We start from the raw sequence: 20,001 nt of genomic DNA on the forward strand, positions 1-20,001 counted from the left end.
CTAACTGATGGCGGAGAGTATGACGACTAACTGATGGCGGAGAGTATGACGACTAACTGATGGCGGAGAGTATGACGACTAACTGATGGCGGAGAGTATGGCGATTAACTGTCGACAGACAATAATGACAACTAACTGTCGACAGAGAGTATGACGACTAACTGATGGCGGAGAGTATGACGACTAACTGTCGACGGAGAGTATGACGACTAACTGTCGACGGAGAGTATGACGACTAACTGTAGAGGGAGGGGTGTGGAGCCTATGGTTGGCTTCTGCAGTACATCAACCATGGGTTTGGCACTGTTTTACTCTTTACAGAACAAGGAGATCCGGTGGAGAATCGCGTCCCGACTCGCTTCACACCAGCGTCTCGGGGAGGGTGTCTGCATTGTCCGACGACAACAGTTGCCAGATCTGCCACCGGTCCCTCTGCCAGTCCTGCCACTCCGGGGTCATCGGCTCCGGCGGAGCCTCCGTCGGGGAGGCCGAGTTATTCTGCACTGCGTTTGGCCTCCCATCCTGCAGGTGGGGCCGCTGAGGTGAGAGCGCGGCGGGTTGCGAAGGGGGGGAGCTAGCACGTCTGTGCTGGGTGTCGTAAGGGGGCGGGGGGCGACCGCCACTAAGGGGAGTCGCTTTACCGTCGTCACCGTGTGCCGCCCCGCGAGCCCTGGGCGTAGGGCTAAGTGCGTGTCCGCCTCCCGGCGGGAGGTCCTCCCCGCTGCCGATCCCGCCCAGCGATTGGCTGTTGGGGTGCGACGGGTTGAGGCTGAGCTGCAGGCGCGGCCGGCCCGCGTCCCCGTAGGGCGTGGAGCACACACGCGTCACAGGGGGGTGTGGCCTGCACTCGGCCACGCCCGACGACGTCTGAGTCCATCGCACCGCCTGCTGCTGTCTGGGGTCGCCGTGGAGACCGTCGAGCCCCTCCTGCGAACTGCGGGAGCTTCCCTCCGACATGTTGCCATGGGAACCTGGACACCAAAGTATTTAGTTCAGTCCAGTGTTTATCATATTCTATTATCACAACATGTCGTGAAACCAATAAACTAATGTGAGTACATTTCATATTTTTTTTACCTGTGTATGATTGGTCCTTGAGAGCTGGTTTCAGAGTCGTGTGCCAAGCGCCCCAGATGTTGACATGCTCCCCTGATATAGTATCTGGTAGAACCAGAATCAAAAGATTAAAAACATCATCATCACCATCATCATCCTCCTCATCACCATCATCATCATCATCATCATCCTCCTCATCACCATCATCATCATCATCCTTATCATCCTCCTCCACATCATCACCCTTATCATCATCATCACTATCATGATCTCATGCACACACACACACACGCACACGCACACACACACACACACACGCACGCACACTCCTAGCCTCACCTTTGGAGCCCCAGGTGTTAGCTCCAGGCTCCCTGCCCCGGCCGGCCACCTGCCCCACCAGGGTGTACTGCTCCGGGACGCGGAAGAGCCGCTCGCTCCCGGGGCTGTCCGGTGGTCCTCGCCGCTCGCTCATGACAGGGGAGTTGTTGTCGTAGGGGGAGACCTCCCCGCTGGAGGCCTTGTTGGAGTCGCTGGAGGAGCGACGCTCGCTTGGGGAGAAAGACTCCTCCTCTGGGCGAGACAGCTCCGGACTCCTGGGGGGGGAGAGAGAGAGAGAGAGAGAGAGAGAGAGAGAGTTAGAGAGAGAGAGAGAGAGTTAGAGAGAGAGAGAGAGAGAGAGAGAGAGAGAGAGAGAGAGAGAGAGAGAGAGAGAGAGAGAGAGAGAGAGAGAGAGAGAGAGAGAGAGAGAGGGAGGAAGTATTTGTGTGATGCAGTCAGGGCTCACTTGAAGAAAAGTAGAATATCTTCAAGCAACATTAAAGCTACAATATGTACGAGCGCTTTGTTTGGATTTGCAGAGATATTCCACTCTAACGTTTCCTTGCGAGGCTCCTACTTCTAACCCACTGAGAAGCTCAAAGGGACTCCCATTGGAATAAGTACAACATGTAACGGTTGAGTCTACATGGTACGCACCGCTGGACCGTGTCGAACGAGGACCACGTAGACTCAACCACTAAAAGTGCTTATTCGAAAACGAAATTTCCTCCATGAGCTCCTCTGATTGGCTAGAAGAGCAAGCCTCTCTGTGACACTTCAGAATGGAACATCTCCGCAACTGCCGGCGACACCGGTCAATGAACCTCGCTCAGAATAGCCAGTGAGCCAACTTGTGTGTGTGGTTATGTCTTAAGACTGTCCCTGAAGCCTGTTTTTGGGATTCGAATTTTGTCAGTGTTTTTCGAACGGACGTTCGAACCTTCGCTTTTAATTAAAAAAATATTTAAAAAATTTATTTCACTTTTTATTTTTTTTTATAAATATCCTCAAACTAAATCCTCAATTTGAATAAAGTGATTAATCTGATTAAATCAGTATTTTTTTTTATTATTAATTAAATCAACTTTCCAGCCCCAGACCCAGCCCAGGGAAAAGCCCCACCCCAATTAAATCAACTTTCTTTAATGAATATAACTCATCAGTTTTAATACTATAATATTAGTGTAGCCTAATCTTTATCTGCAACTGTGAAGAAAAACCCCATTGGTTTAAACAGAATGAATAAAAAATATATATATAAATAAAAAATAAAACAAATCTTTTTTTATTAAAAATAAAAAATTCAAATGTTGATTTAGAATTCGAATGCCAACGTAACGGACGAAGGTTCGAACGATCGAACGTTTGGGCTCAGCCCTATTATGTCTACATGGTCGTCATTCCATGTGTGAAGATCGCACATACCTGCAGATGCTATAGATAACATTTAACTGCTAGATACCGCGGTAGAGCACCATTCATCATTCGTCATTCATCCAATCAGGTGCATTCCATGTGGGGGAAAGTAGGGAGGGGATACATGTAAACAACAACAACATTGAAATCTTTTAAATTATACATTCATTAATAAATATTATTTCGGGGGTAAAAGCAATACTTTTATTCCACACCTTTCTAAGAGCTCTGTGGTTTACTTTTTTTTTTATTATTATTATTAAATGATAACGTAAAAATCTCTCTACACAAAGTTTCTTAACCACCAAAACTGCACAGACTACAACGTCATGCCAGTTAGGGTACCTTGTGTATACTGCATCTTTATTCTCCTGATATCTTTATATTCAGAGTCAATAATATTGTTTACACTGTTTATCTTTCTCAAATAAAGGTTAAATAAATAAATATTATTATATTCAGATGACATCTTATTGCCTATATTTATGTCTTTCTATTATTACCCTGCCCATACCTGTCCCCCTCCTGCTATGACGCCCGGATTTCCCCAAGGGAATCAATAAAGGAATATCTTATCTTATCTTATCATATCTATATCACGTGGGGGTGACAGTGGCTCGGTAGGTAGAGCAGTCGTCTGGTAATCCGGAGGTTCCCGGTTCGATTCCCGCTCCTCCCGGGCAGCGTGTCGAAAGTGTCCTTGAGCAAGACACTTAACCCCTAACTGCTCCCGATGAGCAGGTTGGCACCTTGCATGGTCGCCTCCACCGTCGGTGTGTGAATGTGTGAGTGAATGGGTCAAATGTGAGGAACAAATTGTAAAGTGCTTTGGAAAAAGCTGCTATATAAATGCAGTCATTTACCATTTATTTTTTATCACCTTTAAATAAAGGGTTTAAAAACGGCTGTGTTTGTCTCTATGACTCACTGTGAGGCTTTCCTTCTCAGCAGATAATCCACCACGTCTGGATCTGTCTCCAAGAGGCTCATCAACACCTCGTTCTGAAGCTCTGGAGGAACCTACTCAAACAACAACAACAATGTAGAAATAAACCTGTATTAAAAACTCTTACGATCTATAATAAAAAATGTCATGACGATGTACTGTTAAAATGTTGGTCCTACGAAGAGAAACTGATGACTTCAATGGTGGGAAAAAGAAAGAGAGGAAGAAAGGAAGAAAGAAAGAGAGAGAAAACAAGAAAGAAAGAAAGAAAACAAAGAGATATACAATAAATAGATCAACAAAACACACTTAGTCATGCATAGAGAACTAACCAACAAAACGCTGCTGTCTCAATTTATGTTTTCAAGTAACCTTTCTGCATTTTTTTTTTTTTTTTGTTGTTGAAACAACTATATTATACTATATAATATATATATAATATATTACTATATTTGTCGTCAAATATAATGTTTACATCACTCCTATTTTGATTGATTGATTCTTTCATTTTCGTGTCATGCACACAAAGTGCCCAACCCTCATGGATTTATAAGACACAAAGAATACTGTTGCAGTGTTCCATTATCACATTACACATTGCATGTCTGTATACAGATATAAATACATATTACATAAATTAAATACAGATTACAGCTTGGTCTTAAACAGTAAAGGTTTTCTGCCTTCTCTCCCAAGCTTGACAAATAAAATCTTACAAAAAATGTTCCCTCCCTGAAGCACAACTCAAGTTGTTCATATTCATCCTGCTCAAGAAAATCAACATAAATGGAGGACATTTTACTAAAAAAGTACCTTTTACACCCTCGTAAACAGGACAGTAAAACAAAAAGTTAACCTCATTATCAATTTCCCCTAACAAACAAAGTCTGTCCTCCTCTGGGGTGGCATTAAATCTGCCCGTCTCTAGGACTATTGGGTAATGTCCCCTATGTCTGTGTTCCAAGGACAATGCTTTCCAAGTTTACTTGAAAATACAAGTCAAGACAGCTTATGATTTTTTTTACAGTGTAATGTATTAATGCCGATACGTTTGGTCCACCGTCTCGTGCCGCTATGCTGTCCCTGCGCACTAGAATGGATCGGTGACAGCCATGTGCATGTAGAATAGACATTTAATTGTCATTGCACACAAAGTATACAACAAAATTTCAGGGGAGCTCCCACATGACCGTAGTACAACCATACATGTAACACTGTACATATAATAGAAATATTTTAAAGTGCATGATGAGCAGTAAACATAATAGTTATCAAGTCCAGGTAAGGTGCATGGTGCACGTGAGGGGACAGTCAACGAGAGTTTAGCAGTCTGACTGCTTGGGGGAAAAAGCTGTTAATAAATCTTGAGCTCTTAGCATGTATGGACCGATATCTCCTCCCTGAGGGAAGGAGCTGAAAGAGGTGATGTGCTGGGTGAGACTGGTCCTTGATGATATACTTGGAGCGGTGGAGGCAGCGGGAGGTGAAGACGGAGGTGATGTTTGGTAGAGGAGTCCCGACGATCCTGCCTGCCACCTTCACCACCCTCTGTAGAGCCCTCTTGCTCTGCCTTTAACCATGTCATGACGATGGTTAAGCACTAGGGGGCAGCGCTTACCAAAGCATCCACTTCTCTTTAGTCTCATACACACAATATCATAACAGATCATCTTAACAGATACATACATCATCTGTACGACTGTAGGTCGATCCAAAACCATTCTAATTTGGTGATCTTTTTAGCAACACACACTCTTAGTTGCCCGCATCCCCTCTGCTTCTCTATCCTGGTGTCAACAGGCTTGGAGAATGGATGCTTCTGTCAACTAGATCTGAGAGGCGCAGTATCCTCCACAGAGACACCAGTATCCTCCACAGAGACACCAGTATCCTCCACAGAGACACCAGTATCCTCCACCAGTATCCTCCACAGAGACACCAGTATCCTCCACAGAGACACCAGTATCCTCCACCAGTATCCTCCACAGAGACACCAGTATCCTCCACAGAGACACCAGTATCCTCCACCAGTATCCTCCACAGAGACACCAGTATCCTCCACAGAGACACCAGTATCCTCCACAGAGACACCAGTATCCTCCACCAGTATCCTCCACAGAGACACCAGTATCCTCCACAGAGACACCAGTATCCTCCACCAGTATCCTCCACAGAGACACCAGTATCCTCCACAGAGACACCAGTATCCTACACCAGTATCCTCCACAGAGGACCATTAATACAAAGAATATCTTTATTGGCTTATGACAGGAATGTAGCCTCAGGAAACTGCTGCGGTGGACTACAAGACACTGAGACAGTGAGACATGATGTTTCATGACTCAGACGACCAGCTTCTAATGTCTCTCTACCCTGCTGAGGATACCAGAGAGCAGGGGGGGGGGGGGGGGGGGGGGGGGGGGGGTAATGTGTGTGCGTGTGTGTGTGTATGTGTGTGTGTGTGCGTGTGTGTGTGTGTGTGTGTGTGTGTGTGTGTGTGTGTGTGTGTCTGTGTGAGAGAGAGTGTGTGTGAGAGAGAGATAGAGGGGGGAAGATAGTGAAAGAGGGAAGGATAGAGAGGTGGTGAGAGAGAGAGGCAGACAGAGAGAGAGGGGTTCATAATGCCATTTGATTCTTGTCACATCAATACTAAAACGTCAATGGCAAAATCCAGGGAGAAAATAATGTTCTTTCTGGGTTTCCAAAGATTTTTGGAAGTTTGCAAGTTCAGGAAAGTTGTCTTTTTAGACTTTTTAGTGAACTTGAGTTACTCTGAGCATTTGATATTTGGTTGTCCAGTAAATCTACCATGATGTTTGATAAGAAGAAATATTTAGGGTGGGTGGACAGTGGACACACCTCCAAATCCATCACCCTGAGCATCGGGTCCCCCCAGGGCTGTGTTCTCAGCCCCCTGCTGTATCTGCTGTACACACATGACTGTGTGGCCAGGTTCAGCTCCAACTCCATAGTGAAGTTTGCGGACGACACAGTGGTGGTGGGCCTGATCTCTAACAATGATGAGAAGGCCTAATGGGAGGAGGTTGATGTGCTGGCACGCTGGTGCCGGAATAACAGCCTACTCCTGAACATTGGTAAATCCAAGGAGCTGATCGTGGATTTGATTAATGATTAATTTGATTATGGATTCATGGGATTAATGGGACTATCATGGACAGGGTGAGCAGTTTTTAAGTACCTGGGAGTCCACATCACAGAGGACCTGACATGGTCAACACATACAGACACTGTGGTAAAAAAGGCGAAGCAGCGCCTCTACGACCTGAGACAACTCAGGAAATTCAGAGTAGCAGGGAAGATACTCCAGTCCTTCTACTCCGGGGCTGTAGAGAGCATCCTGACTGGGAACATCACTGCCTGGTTCGGCAACTGCACTGCCCAGGACAGGAAGGCTCTACAGAGAGTAGTGCGCTCAGCAGAGCGTACTACGGGTATCGCACTACCACCCCTGCAGGACCTGTACACCAGTAGGTGCCGATCCAGAGCCTGCAGAATAATGAAGGATCCTCATCACCCCAGCAACAGTATGTTCAAGCTGCTGCGGTCAGGCAAGCGCCTCCGCATTCATGCAGCAAAAACAGAGAGACTCAGACAAATACACTACAAAAAGGTCACTTCTTAACCTTAGCATTGTATTTTATTCTTATTACTTTATTTTTTTATCATGTCTACTACATGTCTATTTTATTGTCTATTCTATTTTATTATTCTATTTTATTATTTGTATTTTTGCACAATCGAGGCGGGCATGGCCACCTACATTTCACTGCATGTCTCGTGTATGTATGTATGTGACAAATAAAACTCTTGAATTTGTTTTTGGTTAGATAAACAAATACAAAATGTTTTCCATTTTCTCTCATGCTTCACAAATAAGATTTGCCACACGGAAAGTACCTTAGTTTTCCTGAAACACATTTGCTTTGACGAAAATCCCTCGTATATGATGATAAAATGAATGTTGTCATTAACCGAAAAGAACCCGCTAGCTTTCCTTGTAATCCGACGGTACTCAAGACAGAGTTTGTCCACGCTAGCGGACAAGGGCTTTGGTGTTTTGTCGCTTCGGGACACTGTGCCGTCGCTGGCGCCGCCGGCCCCGGGCGCTTCACTCACTACAAAGAGATTCAATGTGTTTTCAAGTGAGTTGGAATAAGTATTTAGACTGAAGTCGGGGGCTCGACCTGGCAACAGCTCAGACTCTCTCTGATGTGAAGCTCAACGTGTAATGTACACTCTCTCTCTCTCTCTCTCTCTCTCTCTCTCTCTCTCCTTCTCTCTGTCTCTCTCTGTCTCTCTGTCTCTCTCTCTCTCTCTCTCTATCTCTCTCTGCCTGGTTTTCAAGTGAGACATTTCATTAAAGAACATCACAAGTCTCTCTCTATCTCTCTCTCTCTCTCTCTCTCCTTCTCTCTCTTTCGCAATTGAAACATTTAACAGAAATGTTTCTCATTGTTTCTGCCCCGTGTGTCTTGTTATTGTCCTCCCAATTGAGAACAGTGAGGAAATGCTCTCTGTGTGTGTTCGATCATGACCTCCAGTACCCTCTAGTTCCCTCTAAATCCCCCCCCCTCTCTCTCTCTCTCTCCCTCCCTGGCAGAGGTGTGTTTCCATTTGGTAAAACTCATTGTCCGCTAAGCCAGGAGGATTATCTTACTTAAACATTGAGAGAGAATGTCTTACACACACGCGCACAGAGAGAGAGAGAGATAGAGAGAGAGAGAGAGAGAGAGAGAGAGATAGAGAGAGAGAGAGAGATGGAGAGAAAGAGAAAGAAATGGAGAGAAAGAGAGAGATGGAGAGAAAGAGAGAGATATAGAAAGAGAGAGCGAGAAAGAGAGAGAAAGAGAGATATGGAGATAAAGAGAGATAACGAGAGGGAGGGAGAGAGAGAGAGAGCGAGCGAGATATGGAGAGAAAGAGAGAGAGAGAGAGAAATATAGAGAGAGGGAGAGAAAGAGAGATGTAGAGAAAGAGAGAGATAGAGGGAGAGAGAGAGAGGGAGAAAGAGAGAGAGAGGAAGAGAGGGAAAGAGATGGAGAGAAAGAGAGAGAGAAAGAGAGAGATGTAGAGAAAGAGAGAGAGATTGAGAGAAAGAGAGAGAGAGAGAGAGAGAGAGAGAGAGAGAGAGAGAGAGAGAGAGAGAGAGAGAGAGAGAGAGAGAGAGAACTGACCATGAAGAGGGTCTGGTAGCTGGCGATCATGTTCTGCAGTGCGGCGATCACGGCCGTGCTCTCCTCCGCCCGCGCGGAGCTCTGGACGCTGAACTCCTTGTCGGAGCTCTTCTGCTTGTGCAGCAGGTTCGGCCCAAAGATGGTGGCCAGGTTCAGAGGGGTCATCTTGTTCCCCGTCATCTGGAAACACATGAATGGATGCATAAACACACACGTAAATAAATACAACCGCAGGGTAGCGTCTGGTTATGTAGTGGTTAACTAGTGGTACTGGAACGCCCTATACCCTCAGCCGTAAAGTAATGTGAGTCCCTATCCACCTTCAAAACCGCTCTAAAAGAGTACCTACGGGAGGCTGCAATTGGAAACTGGCCCCTGTAAATGTCCAAACCCCCCCCCCCCCCAATGATGTAACAGTATTGTATATATCTGTATGTCGTGTATGTCATAAATGTTATCATGAATTGAAAATGGGGGACCCTGATGTAAACAAGACGAAAGTCTTTCTCTGGTCTGCATCCTCTTAACAATTGTGTGTATTGAGTCGTACTGTATTGTACCCATTCTGCAATCCGTTAATAACATTTTCAATCAATCAATCAATCTGTGTACATGTCATTCAATTGCTAGTTTAACTACATTTTGTGGTTCTGTGGTGAAACACATTTCACAGTAACTGTGTGGCAGTTTGATGGCATATAAAATGGAATTTGAATAGAGGAGTAGGCTAGTGGTGGGCTGTTCCATGTGGAAAAGATGAATACACGTCTTTATTTTACAGTCTGTCAATAAAAGGTGTGTATATCATTGAAATCCTTTTTAGTCTCGCCATTGACTTTAACTGTCTGTTCCAGTGCTGCGTGTCTTTCTTCCACGTTGCAATAATAATTGTCACCTAAAAAGTTGTTTAGAAACATAACCCTTTTACCTTAACACTTTGAATGCCCACCACGACATAACACATGTTAGCAGCCCGCCCCCTGAATGCCCACCACGATAATTAGCGTGACATTTTTTTTATTAGCGATCTGAATTCATATTTTATCAACCGAGTCTCCCGTTGGTAAACCAGCCCCACCAGGCGCTCAGATGTGAAAAAAGCGCCCCCTATCATCTCCCAGATGGTAATGCACCCTTTTGGAATGGACTCAATGAAAATGGATGAGAAAAAAACTCCGGAATCCACATTTTACTTCTCACGCATGTAACCGGAGCCGATCAGATTCATTGTGGACCCTCAGAACAGCGTGTAATATGTCTTTACAGTACGTAGCATTGGATCAATAAAAGGATAGATTTTTGGAATGGCGATCAGGAATTGGAATAATCTTTTTGGATACCATCTGATCTCAGGTAAGGAATCTATTTTACCAGTCTTAGGATAATCAGACCTGTTTTCACGGAGATATAAGCTTTTCCCCTATATGTGATATGGCTGTTTGACTGTGCGAGCGATCAGGAACTAAGAGAATCGATTTTCAGCTCGCGGCACCAGCGTGCATACGTACACATATACTATCGATAATCTAGCGTTTATTTGAAAACGATTCATAAATAGGCCGAAAAATTACAACGTTCTATAATATTCCAGTACAGGGCGTTTATCACGGATTCTTTTTATTTTCCCTGAAAACGAGGGCTTTTCAAAATGCTATAAAACGGAAATTAACCGATAAAAAAACAATCCGCTTCGACAATGTTGACTGGAAAATGAGTCATTGATAAGCGACGGGCAGATTAGACACATAGCCATAATTTAAAACATAGATTAGGCGATATTAACGCTAACATTGAAGTGTTTGCTGGGCATTCAAGGGGGTAAAAAGGAAAACACGGGGGGAGCTCCCGTAGCTCACCGCATATCTCGGTGCTATTTCTGCGTCGGGGAAAACCGTGCTCGTCGCGGATCTGGGGGACACAAGTTCGATTCCCGGACCCGCCGTCATTTCTCAGAATGTCTTCCCCTGCTCTACATCCCATTTCAACCTGTTTCTGTCGGTCATGCTTGACCAGAAAAGCGATAAACGCAAAAAAAAAAAAAAAAAAAAAAAAAAAGGAAAACACGGCCGGCTCTGAAAGTGTTAACCATAACCCTTTCACTACCACACTACAGAAGGTTAACCCTTTCACTACCACACTGCAGACGGTTAAAGGATAACTCCACTATTTTGGGAAATTAGCTTATTTAACATCTTCCCTGGAGTTAGACAAGAAGATGCATACCTTTTTTGTCTCTGTGCGTGCATTTTAGCTTTGGGAATAGATGCTCCGTTAGCATAGCTTAGCTTCATCACTGGAAGTGAGGCAGGACAGTAGCCTTACAGTGCCTTACAGTGTATTGCAAGGTCTGACATTGACCAAACTTGATATGCATGACCTTGGTGGGCTCTAGGTCAACTCCTGAAAAGGGGGTCAATGTCAGACCTTGCAATCAAAAGTTAGGGGCGCACTGAAATTATGGCAAGGGTTATTAGCCCCCTAACTTTTGATTGCAAAGTCTGACATTGACCCCCTTTTCAGGAGTTGACCTAGAGCCCACCAAGGTCATGCATATCAAGTTTGGTCAATGTCAGACCTTGCAATACACTGTAAGGCACTGTAAGGCTACTGTCCTGCCTCACTTCCAGTGATGAAGCTAAGCTATGCTAACGGAGCATCTATTCCCAAAGCTAAAATGCACGCACAGAGACAAAAAAGGTATGCATCTTCTTGTCTAACTCCAGGGAAGATGTTAAATAAGCTAATTTCCCAAAATAGTGGAGTTATCCTTTAACAGACGTCTGTAGTGTGGTAGTGAAATGGTTAACCCTTTGTCGTGTGGCAGTGAAAGGGTTAACCAGTTGGCAGTGTGGTAGTGAAAGGGCTAACCTCCACCTAATCTAAAATAGAGATGTTTAAAAAAATTATAATTTTGTGGCCACAGATTTAGATATTCGATAGCGATATTCTTCATTGCAGCTTGGCCATTTAGCGACCACCCTAATCGCTAAACAAAAGGAAACGCTGTCTGAGACACTAAATCACTGGTTATAAATGTTTATATGATATTGTATTTTATATAAATTATATATTATAAATAATATATATTTGAATAAAAAATATAAACGTGTGACCAAAAAAAGCATGATGTTATTCCCAGTTTCTCCTCTATATTTAACCTCACTGGGTTTGAGCGGTAAAACTCAACCATTATTTCAACATCTTTTGTCCACTTCATCTCTCTCCTCACTGACTCCTGGTACCTCTGAGCGCAGAAATAGCCGGGCGCTCTGAATCAGGACAAGTCATATTTTTTTTATTTTTGGTGAGACTATGCGGCCCTACTGTCCCTGTTTCCTCTCTCCGTCAGGACTCTCCCTTCCTTCCTCTCACCCTTCATCTCCCTTTCCTCTTCTCCCGCTAAAACCGTCAAACGAATAAACAGAAGAGGGTTAAAACAGGGCCGTGACGGATGGCCTTGTGGTGGTTGGGAGTGGAGCTAAGATGATGGGGGTGGGGCTAATATTATGGGGGTGGGGCTACAATGATGGGGGTGGAGCTAAGATGATGGGATGTAATGGTGATGTCGCAAAGTTGAATTTAGCTACATCATCCCTCTCTCTCTCTATCCTTCTCTCTACCCCCCTCTCTCCTCCTGTCTCTTTCCTTCTCTCTCTCCCTCTCCTTCTCTCTCTCCCCCTCTCTCTCTCCCTCTCCCCCTATCTCTCCCTCTCTCTCCCTCTCCCTCTGTTTCTCCCCCCCCTTTCTCTCTCTTCTTTTCTGAGGTCTCTGTTTCCCTCCCTCTCTCCTCTCTCTCTCTCTCTCTCTCTCTCTCTCTCTCCTCTCTCTCTCTCTCTCTCTCTCTCTCTCTCTCTCTCTCTCAAGAATTACTGCAATTAAGCCAAACTCTGCAATATTGGCAGGGGCTCCACTCCTCCCCAACCCAGCTGTCCCAGAGGAGGAGGCCCAGAGCCCTGTAACCTGCTGCCCTCCTGGTCCCTGAGCTCTGTAACCTGCTGCCCTCCTGGTCCCAGAGCCCTGTAACCTGCTGCCCTCCTGGTCCCTGAGCTCTGTAACCTGCTGCCCTCCTGGTCCCAGAGCCCTGTAACCTGCTGCCCTCCTGGTCCCTGAGCTCTGTAACCTGCTGCCCTCCTGGTCCTGATCTCTGTAACCTGCTGCCCTCCTGGTCCTGAGCTCTGTAACCTGCTGCCCTCCTGGTCCCTGAGCCTGTAACCTGCTGCCCTCCTGGTCCCAGAGCCTGTAACCTGCCTGCCCACTCTGTAACCTGCTGCCCTCCTGGTCCCTGAGCCCTGTAACCTGCTGCCCTCCTGGTCCCAGAGCCCTGTAACCTGCTGCCCTCCTGGTCCCAGAGCCCTGTAACCTGCTGCCCTCCTGGTCCCAGAGCCCTGTAACCTGCTGCCCTCCTGGTCCCAGAGCCCTGGAACCTGCTGCCCTCCTGGTCCCTGAGCCTGTAACCTGCTGCCCTCCTGGTCCCAGAGCCCTGTAACCTGCTGCCCTCCTGGTCCCAGAGCCCTGTAACCTGCTGCCCTCCTGGTCCCTGAGCTCTGTAACCTGCTGCCCTCCTGGTCCCTGAGCCCTGTAACCTGCTGCCCTCCTGGTCCCAGAGCCCTGTAACCTGCTGCCCTCCTGGTCCCTGAGCCCTGTAACCTGCTGCCCTCCTGGTCCCAGAGCCCTGTAACCTGCTGCCCTCCTGGTCCCTGAGCTCTGTAACCTGCTGCCCTCCTGGTCCCAGAGCCCTGTAACCTGCTGCCCTCCTGGTCCCTGAGCTCTGTAACCTGCTGCCTCCTGGTCCCAGAGCTCTGTAACCTGCTGCCCTCCTGGTCCCTGAGCCCTGTAACCTGCTGCCCTCCTGGTCCCTGAGCCCTGTAACCTGCTGCCCTCCTGGTCCCTGAGCCTGTAACCTGCTGCCCTCCTGGTCCCAGAGCCCTGTAACCTGCTGCCCTCCTGGTCCCAGAGCCCTGTAACCTGCTGCCCTCCTGGTCCCTGAGCCCTGTAACCTGCTGCCTCCTGGTCCCAGAGCCCTGTAACCTGCTGCCCTCTGGTCCCAGAGCCCTGTAACCTGCTGCCCTCTGGTCCCTGAGCCTGTAACCTGCTGCCCTCCTGGTCCCAGCCCTGTAACCTGCTGCCTCCTGGTCCCAGAGCCTGTAACCTGCTGCCCTCCTGGTCCCTGAGCTCTGTAACCTGCTGCCCTCCTGTCCCTGAGCCCTGTAACCTGCTGCCCTCCTGGTCCCAGAGCCCTGTAACCTGCTGCCCTCCTGGTCCCTGAGCCCTGTAACCTGCTGCCCTCCTGGTCCCAGAGCCCTGTAACCTGCTGCCCTCCTGGTCCCAGAGCCCTGTAACCTGCTGCCCTCCTGGTCCCTGAGCCTGTAACCTGCTGCCCTCCTGGTCCCAGAGCCCTGTAACCTGCTGCCCTCCTGGTCCCAGAGCTCTGTAACCTGCTGCCCTCCTGGTCCCTCAGCTCTGTAACCTGCTGCCCTCCTGGTCCCAGAGGAGAGGCCCTGAGCGCCATGTGAGTGTTGATCTGTCATTTTCCTCCCAGAGCGTGAAATGGCTCCACTTCCTGTCCAGATCTCAGATACGGATACACACACACACACACACACACACACACACACACACACACACACACACACACACACACACACACACACACACACACACACACACACACACGTACACACACACACACACACAATACAGTATACACAAATACACACACTAGCACACACACATGCATACAGTGCACACAGGAGGACACACATGCATACAGTATACACAACACACTCACACACTAGCGCACACAGAACACAGAAGCACACACACACACACACACACACACACACACACACATCTGAACACACACATACATCTGAACACACACACACCACACACACTTGAGTAGGAAAGTACACAGGTGTATGGAGTGTGGTGGTGTGTGTCAGAGACCCAGCCACAACCTTGATCACTGATAAAGATGGCCGCCCTCACACCCCATCCCTCCACCAACCCTGCTCTAAGAAAGGAGGGTGGGAGAGGGAGAGAGAGAGAGAGAGAGAGAGAGAGAGAGAGAGAGAGAGAGAGAGAGAGAGAGAGAGAGAGAGAGAGAGAGGATGGGTGTGAGAGAGGGAGAGAAGGAGTGGGTGTGTGAGAGAGAACGTTTTTGTGTGTTTGAGATAGAGTGTGGATGTGTGTGCGAGAGAGAAGGGGTGTGTGTGTGAGAGAGAGAGACAGAGAGATAGAGATAGATGGAGATAAAGTAATAGAGAGAGAGACAGAGAAAGAGGGGGGAGAGAGAGAGAGAGAGAGAGAGAGAGAGAGAGAGAGAGAGAGAGAGAGAGAGAGAGAGAGAGAGAGAGAGAGAGAGAGAGAGAGAGAGAGAGAGAGAGAGAGAGAGAGGCACACTGACTGCAAATAGCAGATAAGTTCTGTGTTCTACGCCGTGCTGGATCAGTTCCGTTGAAATCAAATCAACTTGAGAACAATCAACAACCCAAGGCTAGGAAAAGAAATAAATAGAACAAAGCTCAAATATTTGATACTGAGATACATCACGGAGTACAGTATTTAGATGTGTTTACAGCAATGTCAAAAGAACAGACTCCTGCCTTTATCTGTGTTTCCACAAAACGTTAATCGTGAAATATAGCTACTAGGAGACAGCATTCTGGTCAAAGCAAACAATAGGATCACCAGCTAAAATAGAGGAGGGTTACGACGTTCAAACGCTGGAGAAGTGAAGCTGTATGAAGGTGCTCTTTGGTCCAAGGGGAGGGAAACGCATCAACAAACATAAAAAGGTAACCCAAGGCACTCTTCCAAAGGTAAAAAAGCTTTAATAAAAAGCCTAGTTCATAATAGAACAATGTTCTATTATTGTTTTTAACAATAAAAACATGCCAAGCTTGTCTTTATTGTTCTACTATGAACTAGCCTTTTATTAAAGCCTTGGATTCCCATTTTTCCATTTTTTTTAAACAATGGGATCACTTGCAATGTGAGAGCAACAGTCAGATTTAGAACCTGTGAACTTTAGACATGTCATCTAGATATGATGTGTCTGTTGTCACGTCCACGTCGGCTACACGAGACAACATTAGTCATCAAAAGCTGGGAATCTCGTGGTTATTTCCATTCACTTGTAATTATCAAGCGACGCAGCATATTGGAGCGTTTCCTAAAACTGAGCTGTAAAAGTGGCTGGCGTGAGGAATCAGCCGGTTGAAAACTATCACACCCATACAAACAACTGGGTGAAGTGAGAATATGTCAATGTCTACTCACTGGTAATCATCACATGATTCAGACCGTTGGTGCACAGCTCATTTGACTTGGGGATTAATACGATGCTCGCCCAATGCAATGTGTCACAAGCTGAAAGACTTTCAGTTCCCATCCGGTCGTTTGCAATCATCACATGTTTCGTAGCACTGGAGCATTCCCAAGTCGAGCTGGGAGCAGTAACCATGCACTGGAACATTCCCAAGTCGAGCTGGGAGCAGTAACCATGCACTGGAACATTCCCAAGTCGAGCTGGGAGCAGTAACCATGCACTGGAACATTCCCAAGTCGAGCTGGGGGCAGTAACCATGCACTGGAACATTCCCAAATCGAGCTGGGAGCAGTAACCATGCACTGGAACATTCCCAAGTCGAGCTGGGAGCAGTAACCATGCACTGGAACATTCCCAAGTCGAGCTGGGGGCAGTAACCATGCACTGGAACATTCCCAAGTCGAGCTGGGGGCAGTAACCATGCACTGGAACATTCCCAAGTCGAGCTGGGGGCAGTAACCACGCACTGGAACATTCCCAAGTCGAGCTGGGGGCAGTAACCATGCACTGGAGGGAGTTCCGGTTCCGGGTCGGAAGGATGTGAACGTCGCTGAGCCACGCTGCCGCTCCCGAACTTTTATTTTACTTTAAAAAGCCTTTTTTTTTTTTTTTCAAGATGATTGAACCACTAATATACAACATCCGTATCTAAGACTGTACTTTTCGACCCAAGAAGGAAAAGAATAACGAGCGTGATGACTGCACGAATCTTGAGAAGCGAGGCCGCCCCTGTGGATGGGGCTACCATGGCTAAGCTAATGGAGGAGCTCAAACAGGCCTTCACCACGGAGTTCAGAATGTTTGCTGCCTCGCTCGAGTCTAGACTCGACGGCTTCCAGCAGGAGATCGCAGACCATACCCAACGCTTGACCTCCGTGGAGGGCGGCATGGATAGGTGGTCGGATAGGATGGCGGAGCTGGAAGTAAGATGCACAGCTCAGGATATAGTCATCGACAAGCTAAGAAACAAGCTAATTGATGTTGAGTCACGTAGTCGGCGTTCTAACATACGCATCCTGGACCTGGACGAATCCCTGCACAGCAACCGTCCCAGTGTCTTTTTCACGGAGGTCCTGGTGGAAATCATGGGGAAAGATGTCCTCGCTACACCACCGGAGCTTGACCGATGCCACAGGACGCTAACACCCAGACCAGCACCAGGCTCCAGGCCTAGGGCCGTAATTGCCCGCTTACATCACTACAAGATCAAAGAGACTATTATCCTGGAAGCTCGCAAGAGGAGAGGGAATCTGACATACAGAGGGAAACCAGTCTCTATCTTCGAAGATTATCCCCCCGAGGTGGTCAAGCAACGATCACAATACCGAGATGTCATGGGGCCCCTGTACAAGCGCGGATTTAAACCATCGCTCCAGTTCCCTGCGAGGCTAATCATCCGAACCAAGGAGGGCAGGCTGCATCTACCATCGCCCAAGGACGCCGTGGACTTCCTGAGGACCCGGCCCAGAGGGACCTCGACACCGGTTTCGCCAGGGCGAGACGCAGACCCGACACCGGCTTCACCAGGGCGAGACGCGGGCATGACGCTGGCTCCAACGGGGCGAGACGCGGACCCGACACCGGCTTCACCAGGGCGAGACGTGGGCCTGACGCTGGCTCCACCGGGGCGAGACGCGGACCGGACACCAGCTTCACCGGGGCGAGACGCGGACCCGACGCTGGCTCCACCGGAGCTGAACGCGGAACCGACACCGGCCTCATCAGATCCTGACGTGGTAGTAGCGATGGACCGTTAGCATACTGCTACGGCTATCACACAGAAAGGGGTCGCATTTGATATCTTATTACATATGTGAGTATGGATGAATACTTGACATTAGGCCTCGCCTGGAAAGTTATCTTTTTATTTTCTCTCTCGCTATCTGACATAAGGGGAGGAGGGGGACAAGTATGTTGTATATGACTGTTGTACTGCTGCACGACTATAGCCACGGGCTAGATTGCTAACTGTTAACGTTTCGGAAGGAGCGGGACCTATTCTATTCTGTTTCGGATATTTCTGCCACGCTTATAACTTCTGCGCGATATACCAGCTCCCGGCCATGTTTTTGATCATTGCCACCGGGATGCATTTACTGTTGATTACACGTCGAGCGAGATGGTGTCTCGTGGCTGCGCCACCTGTTTGACTCTCAACCGGTTCATGCAACCCACATGGCTCCCGTTAATGTTTGCTGCTGACAATGTGCTCGCGGGAGCGGCGGGCGGCCCCCGGCACAGCGCCCTCCTCTGGTGGGGAGGCATAACTGTGTAGGGTCGAACCAGCGTCAGGGGAGATAACAGTCTCGCGGACAGGGTATCGCCCCCTCCCGGCCTGGTGGAGGTACTGCGCGCCTGTTTTGTCGCAGCATGCCTGGCAGATACACCCCCCCCCCCCCCCTTTTACCGACAGTTCTGGGTTCCAGCCGTTGACCTTACTATTGGCTTATGGTTCAATTTGATTTTTTCTTGTTTGCTTTACACTCTGAGGCACTTTTGTATACAGGGAAATGTGGCCACGGAGATGGTTCTACGAGTGGTAGGTTTGAAGTCTCTGGAAATGTTGGTGAGTCCCTGTGATGTTGGGGAAAGACCCACCGGTCCCACACATTTATATGTTTTTTATGTCATTATTATATGTTTTATGTATGGCTCGAAATACGTGTGCATAGTGTTTAAGTTAAGTGAATTCTACATGCCCACTGGCTTGCCCCACCTACACGCCCTTCAATATTCTATGGCTACGGCTAACTCTGAGAGCTTCAAGCTCTGCTCCTGGAATGTTCGAGGCCTGCAGAGGTTGGCTAAGAGGAAGGCGATTCTGACCTTTTTAAGGAGGGAGAATGTGTCGATTGCTTTTTTACAAGAAACTCATATGGGGCCCAACGACACTGCTAAACTCCAAAAGAGCTGGGTAGGACAGGTCTTTGCTACAAACTATTCTACGTTTAGTAGGGGCGTGGCCATATTGATCAATAAAAATCTCCCCTTTAGACTTATAACTTCCTCTGTGGATAGCCAAGGTCGCTATGTGATTATCAAAGGGGTCCTTAAGGGTAAAGAAATGACATTTATGAATGTATACTGTCCCCCAGGCTATTCCCCTGACTTTCTATCCAAGATATTTGCTGAATTTAATGGCCTGGCCTCTGAGAACGCCTTTGTGGGCGGAGACTTTAATTGTCACCTCATACCGTCTCTTGACAAACTCCCACCCAGTCTGGCTCCCCCCTCTAGGCAAGCAAAGATGCTCACCTCCCTATGCGAAGACACTGGATACTCAGATGTCTGGAGAACCCTTTGCCCATCCGAACTGAAGTTCACCTTTTTTAGCGGCCCACACAAGAGCAACAGTAGAATAGACTATTTCTTCATCCCTTCCTCTAAGCTCTTTCTAGTATCGTCCTGCACAATCGGAAGCATCATTCTATCGGATCACGCCCCTATATACCTGGTCTACTCCCTGTCAGAAGAGAGAGCGCTGTCGAGGCGTTGGCGCCTCAACCCATACCTCCTCAAAGATGATATATTTGTCTCCTATTTCGAATCGGAATTTAAAATGTTCTACTCAATTAACTTTCGCTCTACGGATAACCCGTCTCTACTCTGGGAAACATCTAAGGTATTTTCTCGTGGACTGATTATATCTTATGTATCATCCAAGAAGCGCAAGAAAAATGAACAATGTAAACTTCTTGAATCCAAACTAGCCGACCTTGAAAATCAGCATGTTTCAAACC

At 47.5% G+C, this 20,001-nt stretch overlaps 1 protein-coding gene across 1 annotated transcript in view; it reads right to left on the reverse strand.

The window, feature by feature from the left end:
- Positions 1–360: 360 nt before the first annotated feature.
- LOC311232158 (rho GTPase-activating protein 6-like) overlaps positions 361–20,001 on the reverse strand; it is a gene marked incomplete at both ends in the record, with an annotated part of 334,242 nt that continues 314,601 nt past the window's right edge. Inside the window, 5 exons of the mRNA XM_084318858.1 lie at positions 361–971; positions 1,078–1,161; positions 1,396–1,649; positions 3,719–3,810; positions 8,932–9,111. Of these exons, the coding sequence (XP_084174984.1) occupies positions 361–971; positions 1,078–1,161; positions 1,396–1,649; positions 3,719–3,810; positions 8,932–9,111 (1,221 nt within the window). The remainder of the gene's footprint in view (positions 972–1,077; positions 1,162–1,395; positions 1,650–3,718; positions 3,811–8,931; positions 9,112–20,001) is intronic.

This window comes from Notolepis coatsorum (assembly GCF_963971535.1).
Source record: "Notolepis coatsorum genome assembly, chromosome: 1".
NCBI classification, from domain to species: Eukaryota; Metazoa; Chordata; class Actinopteri; order Aulopiformes; family Paralepididae; genus Notolepis; species Notolepis coatsorum.